Genomic DNA, 12,522 nt, shown 5'->3' on the forward strand with positions numbered 1-12,522 from the left:
GCCCAGCCGATGAGTAGAGAAATGTCAGACTAACAAATGAATACCTCCAATAACGGATAAGAATGGTAAAATAGGGGTCGCCGGTGGTGCAGCGGCAGTGCGCGCGATCTCATGTATTGAGGCTCTGTCCTCGCGCGGGCGGCCTGTGTTCGCGTCCGGCCTATGGCCCATTCCCTGCGTGTCTCTCCCCACTCTCTCTCCCTGATTTCCGACTCTGTCCACTTTCCTCCCTCTATAATAAAGGCATAAAGGCCAAAAATAAATCTTAAAAAAAAAAAGAATGTTAAAATAAACACATCATGCTAGGCCTAAAAAGAAAAAAATAATAATAATGGTAGACACTTCGGTAGAATCCGCCTCCTCTTTTATTTGATCTCTTCTTTTCTGTAGTTCTTTTCATCACTGCCATTTTTGTCAAACTTGTCTCATTTTGAATATCCAGGTTTTTTTTTTCAAATATGCTATCATATGCTTTACTTCTTTGGAAAAAAACGTCTGAATTATCAAACTGACTTTGTAGACTTTGTGTCTGGGGAGTAACGTGTATAATTTAGCTGGAGTCATAAAGAAAATGTAAATTTTACTTTAAGAAAAAGACAAATAGGGAAAGAAAAAAAAATCCACATCTCTGCAGTGTGTTTCTTGAGCTAAATAATTAAAAGGTCTCAGACTCGCTAATTAGCATTCCTCCAGTGGGCCTTATATAGAAACTAGATAATAGAAATTAATCATAACACAAGCCTGCACTTCACTTTGACACCAAACTACTTTTAGAAGATAAAAAATAATGTTGGCATCAGCTCCTAGTCAATGAAAAATGCTTTGATGGGAAGATCAGGCTCATCTCTGTGCTTCATGCGGAGCACACACATACACAAAAACACACACAAACTGTAGGTAGCTTTTAACAGAACATGAATGTGGTGATAGAAAACACTGTGATGTAGACAAGGATGTATCTGTTTTATTTAGGAAAAGGATGCTACTAACATAGTTTATTAATCACAAGTATCCTGGGGTTTTCTTTTGATGAGGTGTGTATCACAAAATCATAAGCAGTGCAGCTTTTGTCATACGTGATCCCTCTATGTCTGTCAGCTTTTACTTCTGCTGGTTTGTCTCCTGAATAACGGCAGTGATTCAGAAACTGTGGCTTCGAAGTTATGCGTGCAATATGAAAAGAAGATGCAATAAATGGAGAGGAATAGCAGCCATTAAAAAGTGCTTTAAGCTTCAGAATAAATAAGAGTAAACTTGACTCTAGAAGGCCTTTTCCATAATGCATGCTCTGGTTGAGTTATACTGTCTGTGTGTTATCTTCTATTCTAAATAAATTAGACATAATAAACAGAATCCAAACATCCCCCCAAAGAAGAACTATTTGATCTCATGACATTTCGCTGAAGCGAGTGAAAACATTAATACAAATCAAGATAGCATTATGTTTGGAATGGAGTACATGTGGCTTATTTATGTTCATAGACAGAGACATACCATGCAAGGAAAACATGAAGAAGAAAATGCAGTTGTAATCATTAGCTGGATTTCATATTTTGAAGAAACAGGATGGGAAAAGTAGTTTCATCAGAGCAAACGGGCCTACTGTATGATGCTTTGGAGATGTTTGAGTCCAGATGTTGTATTTTGATTGATCAGTGTGTCTGTTTGATACCTTTCTTGGTTGTAGATTTTTGATCCAGCAGAAGTTGCCCTTGACAACCAGCAAAACCAAAAACAAATTTCTGATTGGCGACACCGCCTCCATAGTGAAGTTATCACCCTCCTCAAGCCACACACCTGACCATAATAAAACACCTTTATGGGCAAGCAATGGACACATTTGTCCTTGGCTAGAACTGTAATAGCCTTTGGCCTGCTTTGTTGCGTTAGCAGGCTAATGTTAGCAATCTTAATCTCATGCATGTCCTTTTACGTCCAGACCCTCTGAATCTATCTCTGTGACTTGGGTTTTTTAACTTGTACTAACATCTAGACACTTTACTCTCTGCTGTTCCTTGAATCTAACTTTAACTTTGTACTAACACTCGTGACACTTATTCGTCTTTGACGCTTTATTCTTTGGTTCTTTGATTGGTTAAATGTTTTAGCATAGTTGCACTGTCGTTCATTTGCTGCTCTGTGTGCCCTTGAATTGCCCCCCGCGGACAAATAACGTTTTTTTAATTGAATTGAATTGTAAATTGACACGGAATGATCATGATTTAAAAATGATTATGTGACATTCAAATAAGCAGTGAATATGAAATTATTTTTTTCTCTAGTCCTTGACTGAAACAGCTTTTATATGCATTTGCATATGTTACACTCTGAGAAGAGGAGAAATAGTCACAAGAGTGATTCAGGTGTGCTTCCTCATCAAGAGTGTTAAGTAAAATAAGGAAAACAGCGCAAATTCTCATGGTATGCGGGCAGAGACAAAACCAATCGATCCCAGATAGTCTCACTCAGAACACAGTGGATCACAGATCTATCTGAATTTTAACAATAAATAAAGTAAATCAAGTAAATCATATCTATTTAACATTCTTTTAACACTTCTAACTGTCTTTTAACATTAAACAGATATTTAAGTGTTTAAATGTATCTATACATGTTATCAATCTACAGATCATTTAATCTATTAGGGCATTGCTTTTTAACCTGTCACACACTGCATATGCATGGACTCGCACTTCTCATTCATTGTAGACAGTCATGACCCAGACAGACATTTACAGAGGATATACTTGATCTCCTTTAAGAGAGATATATACTTGGATTTCACAATTTTTTTTGTATTTCATTGGTGTCTTTTGTTTTATATTTTTTTGTGAAAACAATCCATTTTGTGATGAGTCTTTTACAGCAGATCTTTTGTAAGCGAGATATCTGCAGAAATAAATGTGCTCCACTTGATCCATTTCATATATTTCCTATAAGGCTCAAGCTCTTTACAGTCTGATAGTAACAGTGAATGATTATTAGCAGCAGATTATGAGGTTGTAAACTGTAACATAGATATCAATAAAATCATCTTCTGCCAGGTCTCTCTTTGTTAAGACGGACCTTTATCCTTTCCAAGGACTTCTCCTTTTCCATTTTTCTGCTAAGTCACTGTGTGTACTCTGGGCAATGAAACTGTAATGTTGCTCAGATTTGCAGAATGGTGGGACATGCAGGTTCAGATCTGGGCGAGCAGAGAGTAAATCTGTGAGTCCTTCATCTGGATATAGTGTATCTCTCCAGAACGTCTTGCCCTGGCGTGTCATGGTTCTCTTGATAAATGAGCTGCATTAAAAAAAAAAGAGTCGCTTTTTAAAAAGCTATTATTTTTTGAGCATGCATTGCAAATCATTAATCACTTCTGCAATTTGCTGCAAACAGTTAGACATCCAGGCTTCTATTTAGTATGCATTATGGAGACACTAGTAGATCAGTACATGTACATCCACAGTGCATTTATCATTACCAAACTTAACCTGCATCTCCCAGTGAAGCCAAGGAGATGTAGCAGCAGTCTTGTGTGTGTATGCACACTGATCTGTGGGCCTTGGGCAAAGATTAGAGGCAAGAAAGGAGGGTTACACACATGTGGGTCAAAATACAATCACTTCCACTGCAACCTCAAGGTTCCTGATTCATTGAAGCAGTGATCTCCAACAGGCATCAGATTCAGCCTCCAGACACCCCACAAACATTAGCAAAACTCACAATCTGACCTTTAGCAGAAGAGCAGCAGGTTAATCAAAAAGAAGCCATCTGGTCAAAGTGTTTAACCCTAGAGGTCTGTAAGCATACATGCACAAAAAATATGGATTAACATTAAAAATACATTTATACATGGGTTAATATAAATTAATAGAGTTGTTGGAAGTTAGGAAAATACACTTAATTGCTTTCAGATAGAGTAATATGATACAAGTAGTACACACACAAAAAATCAGTCAGTTTTATATTAAGTGCAGCCAGCAGCTAGTTGCCTTATCTTAGCTTGGCAGATAGACTCCAAAGAGGCTAGCCTGTATTCGAATGGGGCAAAATGTACCTATAATGGCCTTAAAGATGCACTGATCAGGGCACGCTTCATGTACATAAACTGTAGTCCTCATTGCAGCGGCCATGGCTTTAAATCTGACTTTTGCTCTATGTCATCCCCTACTCTCTCCCCCAAAAATGTAATGTCTGTCTTCAGATGTCCTGTCCAATAAAGCTAAACTACTTAAAAGAAAAAGTTGGTCTCATTTGAGAAACCTATAAAGACAAATTTAAAAAGCAGCATTGTAGCAGCATGTATCATAAATTATGTGTGTTCCTATTCTTGCTATTTATTTTTTAATTATAGACTGTATGGTCTCAGTGTCATAACCCATTGGTTTCTGAGGAGCCGATACAAACAATGGTGCTTATCATATTGTAAATGTGATCTTAACCTAACTTTTGATCAATCCTGAGGAGGAGCTGAGACATAGCCTCTATACAAACAGCCAAAGCGCATCCACCTTCAGTCAGTACATAATGCGAATGTATAAATAACTCTGAGGCTTGATAAAATCAAAACGGGTGAGTTATAAAAAAAAAGAAAAAAATGTATCCCTACACCAATAAAGAGCTATTAATGCTAAATGTATTTCTGAACCAGGCAGTCAGCATGTTTATTTATGCATAGAAAATAAGCACATTTAAAATGAGACCTAATTGGGGTTCCTTTTCTTTTGCAGCCAGCCTCAAGTGGACAAAAAAGGAACTGCAGTTTTCTGCACTCCCAATTTAGCTTCAGATTTCGATGTTGCTTGGTTTTAATGCTAAGCTAAGTTGCAAACAAGTGGCTGTGACTTCAAAAGCACTGTGCAGATGCTAGAGTGGTTATTATGTAGACATATTCAAGAAATTGAACAAACATTTTCCAAAATGTGGAACTATTTATTTTAGTAGATTAAATAATTTAGTAAGACTTTTTTTTAAATGATGAATTAACAAATGTTATGGATTAAGGATTAACATATTTCTTTGGTATTGTACCGTGTGCACTGGCCTTTATTTGTTAAACATGCCTTTGATGTTGGGCACTACGTCCTTGAACTCAAGGATTATGCAAGTGAAGTCAGCTGCCTCTGCAGAGGATATTATAATGGCTGCTTTCCCAGAGGGATAACTTTGTCTATTAAGGATCATTAACACTGTACAAACCGTTTATCAAAGAGACAAATGCGCACCCTCTCATTAAATCCCATGACCTAGTCCTTGATCTTGCACTTGCACGGCTTAAAAGGATTCAAAACATTACCCATTCCATCAGGACACAAGGTGAGAAAACATTTCCCACTTTTGTAGAACTTCTTAATTGCTTCTTTCAGCTATTGCACAAAATAATTGTCATTCCCGACATGTCTGGTGAATGCACTGGTGATTAAACACTGTAAACACTGGTTTAGGAGAGGCTACAGCTACAGGAATGCCTTTATGAAAACACAGCTGCAAACACACCTTTGGCTCACCAGCAGTCTCCCTGCACAGTAAACATGTCAGTAGTATATTTTGATGTCTATCTCAGGGATGTTGGTATCATCATTGATGTTTGGAATCTCTGTTTTTTTATATATATATCTTTTACAGCTTTTAGAGCCTTTTCTTTGATCTCAATGTAGCATGAACAGGCAAAGGAGAATATCTGTTTGCTAAAGAGAAAGATGAGGACCTTCAATCCTACAGATCAAGCTTAAAAGTAGTGCTGGAAAAACCTTTTCAAGATGTATTCTTTAAGTTCTCTCTCGATTTGCAAATGCTCAGGCTTCATCAGACATTGTAAAAGTTATTACTTGCAGACGCTGCCATTTTTTTGTTGAAAAGGTAAAGAATGAGAATAAAATTCATATAATATTTCCTGCTACAGCACATAGAGCAACACAGTACAATAAAGGCAGATTTAGTACAGATACACATGGACAGTAAATCCTCAGTAGTCTTTCACACAACCTTAACATAGAAAACAAATGCAGACGGGTCAGTGCCTGCACGTTACTCACCTCTGTCTTACCGTCTTCAGAGCAGCTTCCCCTCAACTCTTCACTCATGACAGGTACATGAGAGTTTGCATCAATCTTTCCACTCAACTCCCTCTCTGTCGACGTTCGTTAAGCTTGCTCAAAGCTAAAGAACAGAGTCAAAGAAATTTTCAACATTGCAAATTTTCTTTATTTCCATTTTTTTAACTAACAGTACTCTTCCCTCTTTAATCTTTTCTTAAATTTTGATCATTTTGTCTGAACTGTAATTTCATTCCTTTTCAATATATGACATATATGCTGGCAATACTCACACTAAACAAGATTCACAACCTATGTAACCTACAGTGAAGGAAAAAAAAAACAGATTCACTATCACCTCTCCACCTCTGATTTTATAGCTTCCCCACACTGATATTACTTTTGGAAAATGAAAAAGGCCATCACTGTCATTTCCAGGTACCTTGAGCAATATAGAGATACAAGACTGGCTCCACAGTACCTTTCAAACATGAAGAGTTTGTTTTTGCTTCGCCTTGTCTGCTTGAAGACGAAGGTGGACATACAAAACTAATCTCATGTTATATCTTTTACCTTTGTAGTGACAATAAGCAACATTGCACAAAGCTGCTGTTAAATGAATGGAGTCAAAACTAAGTAAAATGTTTGCATCTGAATTGTAGCAAAGAAAAGAGAAAAAAACTAGAGAAAAAAAAAGTAAAACAAAGATCACATACAGGAGGGTCTGTAACCGATTAGACTTTAGCTCAAAATTATACTTCCCCTTTATCACTTACAAAAATGCACTTTGTTACTTTCTAGCAGCAGATATGTTGCCACAATAACGTTTCCTCTCCCTGATTATACTGTATGTTAGTTGTGCTTTCATCATTGAGCAGATCTCCTCTGTAAAAATGGGTCCACACTCTCTTCCTGCAACTATAGGGGAAATTCAATTTCCTTTTGATCTGCTACAGAGAGGAATAATTGGGAATTTGACAGATGTCTAAGTCATGAGCAGCAAGTAGGGGCAGGAACAAGTGACCCCTTCACACCTAAGCTGATGACAAGGCTTACCTTGACAGCTGATAGAGAGCCTCTGCTCCACCTTCCACAATCTGTCTGGGTCTGAGTTTCACCAAAGTTATGCGTCTTCCTTCCAGCATGTGTAACATTACCTTAGGGAACTCTGAGGTGAGTCTAGACTGCTCAGAAGAACAGGGGCTGGACACGTAGTAGACTTATGAAAGAAATGTTACCAGACTACTGTAATCATGAGAGACATTTACTAACTGGCTCAATATAACCCATTTTCGTCTGTTTACAGCAGAGAAACCTCAAAACAAGGTAACATCCGATTACGCTTGTTGCTGTCAGCAAACTGTCAACTGTAAACCTTTAGCAGTCATTAAGCTACAGCAAAAATGTGAAGCCTTTTCAAATATTCTCTGTATCACTAAGCAAACACACCCTTTTTTAGCTTTCCTTATCCATTCATCAGCTCTTAAGACAAACTTCAGTGTTTAAAGCCATCTTTTGACTTTAAATGTCACCGGCAATAGCCTAACTCAATTCTACAGCAATTCAGTGCTATAAAAGTAGTGTAGCCTACTACTGCTATGTATTTAGGGCTATGTGTTCAAAACAAGACAAACTATTTGGCTAAAGGTAGCAAATGAGCTACAGTTAAAGCTAAACAGGGATATTTTAGTCTTTATTTTAGCCCCATGGAAACTGATTGCCTGTACTAACTGTTAACTATAAGAAAACCAGATGAATACAAAAATTAAGCTAATGCTAGTTAATTAGCAATTAGTTAGTTGTTGGTAAGTAAAGAGCTGATGTCACAAAGTGCTTAACAATAAAAGACTAAAACCGATGAAATAAAAAGATAGTATCATTTGATAAAAAGATGGTTACATAAAGTATATTTTCCAATATTTTCATAGTGCTTTAACAGAGCAAAGGAATGTACAAAGCTAAAGATTAATAAAATCATCGTCAGCGGTCAGACTAAACAAAGACAGTTGTAGGGAAAAAAAACAATAACAAAATGCAAACAAAAATTCTACATAAAGAAAATGCAAATAAAAGTGACAACAGGCAGAACAGATTAGATCTGAAATGAAGTTCAAACAACTAGATAAATAAATACAAGAATACAAGCATTGAATACAAAAAAATTATTAAGACAATGAAATAACATCACAGGAAATAAATCAAAAACAGCTGAATAAGAATTTGATGAATAAGTAAGTGAATAGTAGACGTAGTAGTTTTAGTACAATTATATACAGTATATTACAAAAAAAATCCTACTGAGGTCTTTCTCTAATGATACTGTGGATCACAAATAAACCATCCTCAGTGTTTGTTTTATTTGCTATTTACTGAAGTATCTTGACTCATTCAAGTAGCCTTTATGGGCAGAATATTGTAGAGAGATGGCGTGGTTGTGAACAGATGCCGTACATTTTCTTTCCCAACTCACTTTTCTTAATCGGTTGTTCTTCTTTTGGAAGCGTGCCAGCACATAGTTTCCCAAGGTCATTTGTTACTAGCGAAGCACAGATAACTTGAGCATTCAAAAGAAAAGCTGGAGAAGTTGTCAGGTATAGGATATTAACAATGGCATCTTTGTGGTCGTCACATGTCTAGTGCTTCCTTCAGGCTCTCCGGGTTGTCACAAAGCTGACGGTGGGAGAAGTCACCTTTTTTCAGGACTCTCAGGAGATGCGGAGGCAGTGTCTCTCTGGTAGTATTGTGACTCACTCATCTTTTAAAGAAACGTGATATGTCAAGTGAAATAAAATCTCTAGAGGACAGTCGCTGAATAATGCACGGTTCCATTTGTATCACTTTTGTTCAAGTACAGATGCCCGGCAATAGTTTTTTTATATAGTTCATCTACATCAAAATTGTCATATATCTGCACATAAATCTTTTTTGCTGATGCCAATTCACTGCTTCATGATGCTTCTCAACTTCATGTGTTGAGAGAGGTGTGCAGGTTTTTTTAGCAATCAACATGTATACTTTTATATCTATATTTAAACTTGGTTGACCTTGGTTTTTAAACAATATAATGTACCTTGTTTTTCTGAAAGAAACAATGACACACTATCTTTACTAAAGCCCATAAAATGATCTCACTGGGATAACAGACAATGCACTTCAATATCATCCTTTCATTGAGGGTGATGCATCAAGGGAAGTAATTACAGTCACTACTGACAGATTCATGACTAATACTAACCTTACGTACCTTAGTCTATAAAAGACAGATTTCTCTGTGCTGCATTCTATCTTTTATCGCTGATGCAGCATCAAAGTAGAAGAAGTCCTTTGTGTTTACATACGGCCTAAGGTTTTAGAGAGACTCGTTTCATGCAGGATTTGAATGTATACATAAACAGGTAAGCTGGTGAAATTCCATGTTTCATATTTTCTTTATACATGATTTGTATTCATTGCTGCTGATAAGTAAATCAAATAATCCTTCACCCACGTTTTACTCTAAATCTCAAGGCTAAGATGCTGTGCTAATTATTTCCACTCTTATTTTCAGTCTAGTGCAGGCATAATAACCTTTCCGAGCCTTTTGAGGATATTATCAACAATGTGGACCCTGGCTCTCATTCTTTGTTTGGGAAATATTTTCATCGCAGGCGAGGCTACTGCTCAGCATTCAGAGCCATCCCCTGTAATCCCACTCTCAGAAACAACCTCCCCTGCTCTTTTAATACTGGAAAAACAGAAATCCAACAGCTCAATTCATCCACCCCAAGTAGCAGGACCCAAAACACCTCACCCTCCTATGTGCCTGGAGTCGGCTGGAATCAGAGATGCCTTCAAATATGTCAATACCTTGGTGTCTCTTGTTGTTTTTGTGGTCGGCATCGTGGGGAATTCAGCCTTACTGAGAATCATCTACGTAAACAAATGCATGAGAAGCGGACCAAACATTCTCATCGCCAGTCTTGCTTTGGGCGATCTGCTCCACATTGTGATAGACATTCCAATCAATGCGTACAGGGTGAGTTACTCACCTCATGCGGTGCAATTACAAAGAGAAAACAATGGTGCAGCTTTTCCTGCTTTTTGATCCATTTAAAAAAAACTTCAATCTCACCTTGAATTGATTCTTAGTGTGTGTGTGTGTGTGTGTGTGTGTGTTTACGCTGAAATTGGTCTCTGTTGTTGTTTCAGCTCATGGCAGAAGATTGGCCTTTTGGGTTGTTATTGTGCAAACTTGTTCCCTTCATACAGAAAACCTCTGTTGGAATTACAGTGTTGAGCTTATGCGCTTTAAGTGTTGACAGGTAAGGAGATAAGCAGCCCCTTTCTCAGCCTTACAAGAAAACAACCTTGCCTTGGTGACTATCTGTATTTCATCAAGCAGCATGGTTATGTTTAGCATTAGCCCTTGAAATGTTCCTACACTGAAAAACGTTTATCTTCGTTACGCACAAAAAGTCCCCCAAGCCTTAATATTTCCCAATTGATTTGGCAGATACCGAGCTGTAGTGTCCTGGAATCGAATCAAAGGCATTGGGGTCTCACTGTGGACAGCAATCGAAATAACTCTGATATGGGTTGTTTCTATTCTGCTGGCGGTGCCTGAAGCTGCCGGCTTCGATATGATAACAATGGACTTTAAAGACAAGCATCTAAGAATATGTTTGCTACATCCCATGCAAACCACACCATTCATGCAGGTAGGGAAATGAACTCCAGCTAATGCAACAGGACAAAACAAACCAATTAACATGTGTTTGAAAGTATTGCCATTTGTTCAGAGTAGATGAGACACATTGCTTCAAATATGATGTCTCCTAACATATAGCCAAAACATGCTTGTAGATGCCGGTGTAAACCCACGTTCCACATTTATGTGAAATATTGTGTTATGGATGCTGTTTTGCTGCAACCACCGTCTGACTGTGGGCCTCTGTCATGTTTCATCAACAGTTTTATAAATCAGTTAAAGACTGGTGGCTCTTTGGCTTCTACTTCTGCATGCCCCTGGCTTGGACCGCCGTCTTCTACGCTCTCATGACCAGGAAAATGCTGAAAAACACTGAGAATACGCTCAGCGATCACACCAAACAGGTTAACACTTTTAGGCACATTTTAACACTTTGTTTTTGCACGTTAGAGTATAACATCAACTTCAATATTGACCATTTCTTTCCCTTTTTGCAGAGACGAGAAGTTGCTAAAACCGTCTTCTGCCTTGTGACTGTGTTTGCACTTTGCTGGTTTCCTTTATATTTAAGCAGAATATTGAAATTAACTATATATGATCAGAAAGACCCTAATAGGTGTCAGCTACTAAGGTGAGCATGAAAAAATTCAGCTTTTGTTTGTGGTTTTTTTCAGGTTTGTGTTGTTGCCTGATTATAATGTTTATCCTCTTTTTTCAGTGCGTTTCTTGTCCTGGACTATTTTGGACTAAATATGGCATCCCTCAACTCCTGCATCAACCCTATTGCATTGTACATAGTCAGCAAAAGATTTAAGCGATGTTTCAAGGTAAGATGTACCAATCATGCAGTTTTTGTTGTTTCCACATATGTAGGGCACTATGCAATTTAAAGCCAGTTGGGGTCGAAAACACTGTGATCCACATTGAGTGAGCTATCAAATGTGTCATCAAGGACATATGGAGTCATGTCTGTTAAGTGGGCAGACTGGAGCAAGCAATGACCTGAGGGGGTAATAAGTGAAAATGGTCTGGAAAAACATCGTCGGGGAGAAAAAAAGAAAAGAAAACAGACGCTTGGCATTCTACCAGACAGTTTGTCACTGAATCAGAGTGATGTGTGTTGAGGGAGAAGAAAAAAAATGTAGCTTCAAGGCAATTTCCAAGGGAAATTTCATTTTAAAAGCCTTTATTGTATAAGGAGCTCAGAAGGACATATCTAAAACATACTTTGATTTGATTTGGCTGTCATCACACCAGAGTGCTTTGATTTGATTTGGCTTTTTTGCACACCAGACCGCATGTAGAGCTACTTTTCTTCTGCTATACATTTGCATTTCACATTTATATCTTTTCATTTGACTTTTTTTTTCACTATTTAAACAAAAATTAAGGCCATGATTTCAACAAATGTCATTAAAAACAGCTATAATACAGAACTGCTTTCTGTTGTGCCATCACTCAATTAGAAATTCTGCATTAAAGCGACATGGCTTTTTACTCATTATTCAAACACATGCAAATAGCTGTCTGCGCACATTACTCCACACATAAATAAACCACATAATGTGGCATGTTCAATGTGTGTTGTTCCCTAACCAAACTTTCCTTTCTGTGTGTGCATGTGCATGCGTGGTCCTTCAGGCGTGTCTGTGCAGTCCGTGTTTCTCTCTCCAAGCTGTTACCCATGACGAGGCGCAGTCTGTTTTGAAGTCCAGAATGCAGGATCAAGCCTCAGACCAGAGCTGCAACATCAAAGCTCCCAAGCAGGCTTCTACACCTCCACCTGAGCAGGAGAACGCCTTACTGTGTTAG

The 12,522-nt window shown here is 37.8% G+C and overlaps 1 protein-coding gene across 1 annotated transcript; it reads left to right on the top strand.

The window, feature by feature from the left end:
* Positions 1 to 9,621: 9,621 nt before the first annotated feature.
* Positions 9,622 to 12,522, top strand: ednrbb (endothelin receptor type Bb; the record flags this gene model as incomplete). Its single annotated transcript, XM_079357897.1, has 7 exons — positions 9,622 to 10,038; positions 10,212 to 10,324; positions 10,516 to 10,720; positions 10,974 to 11,114; positions 11,208 to 11,341; positions 11,429 to 11,537; positions 12,352 to 12,522. The coding sequence occupies 7 exons, from the start codon at positions 9,622 to 9,624 to the stop codon at positions 12,520 to 12,522; spliced, it is 1,290 nt and encodes a 429-aa protein (XP_079214023.1).

This window comes from Symphodus melops (genome assembly GCF_947650265.1).
Source record: "Symphodus melops genome assembly, chromosome: 12".
Lineage (NCBI taxonomy): Eukaryota > Metazoa > Chordata > Actinopteri > Labriformes > Labridae > Symphodus > Symphodus melops.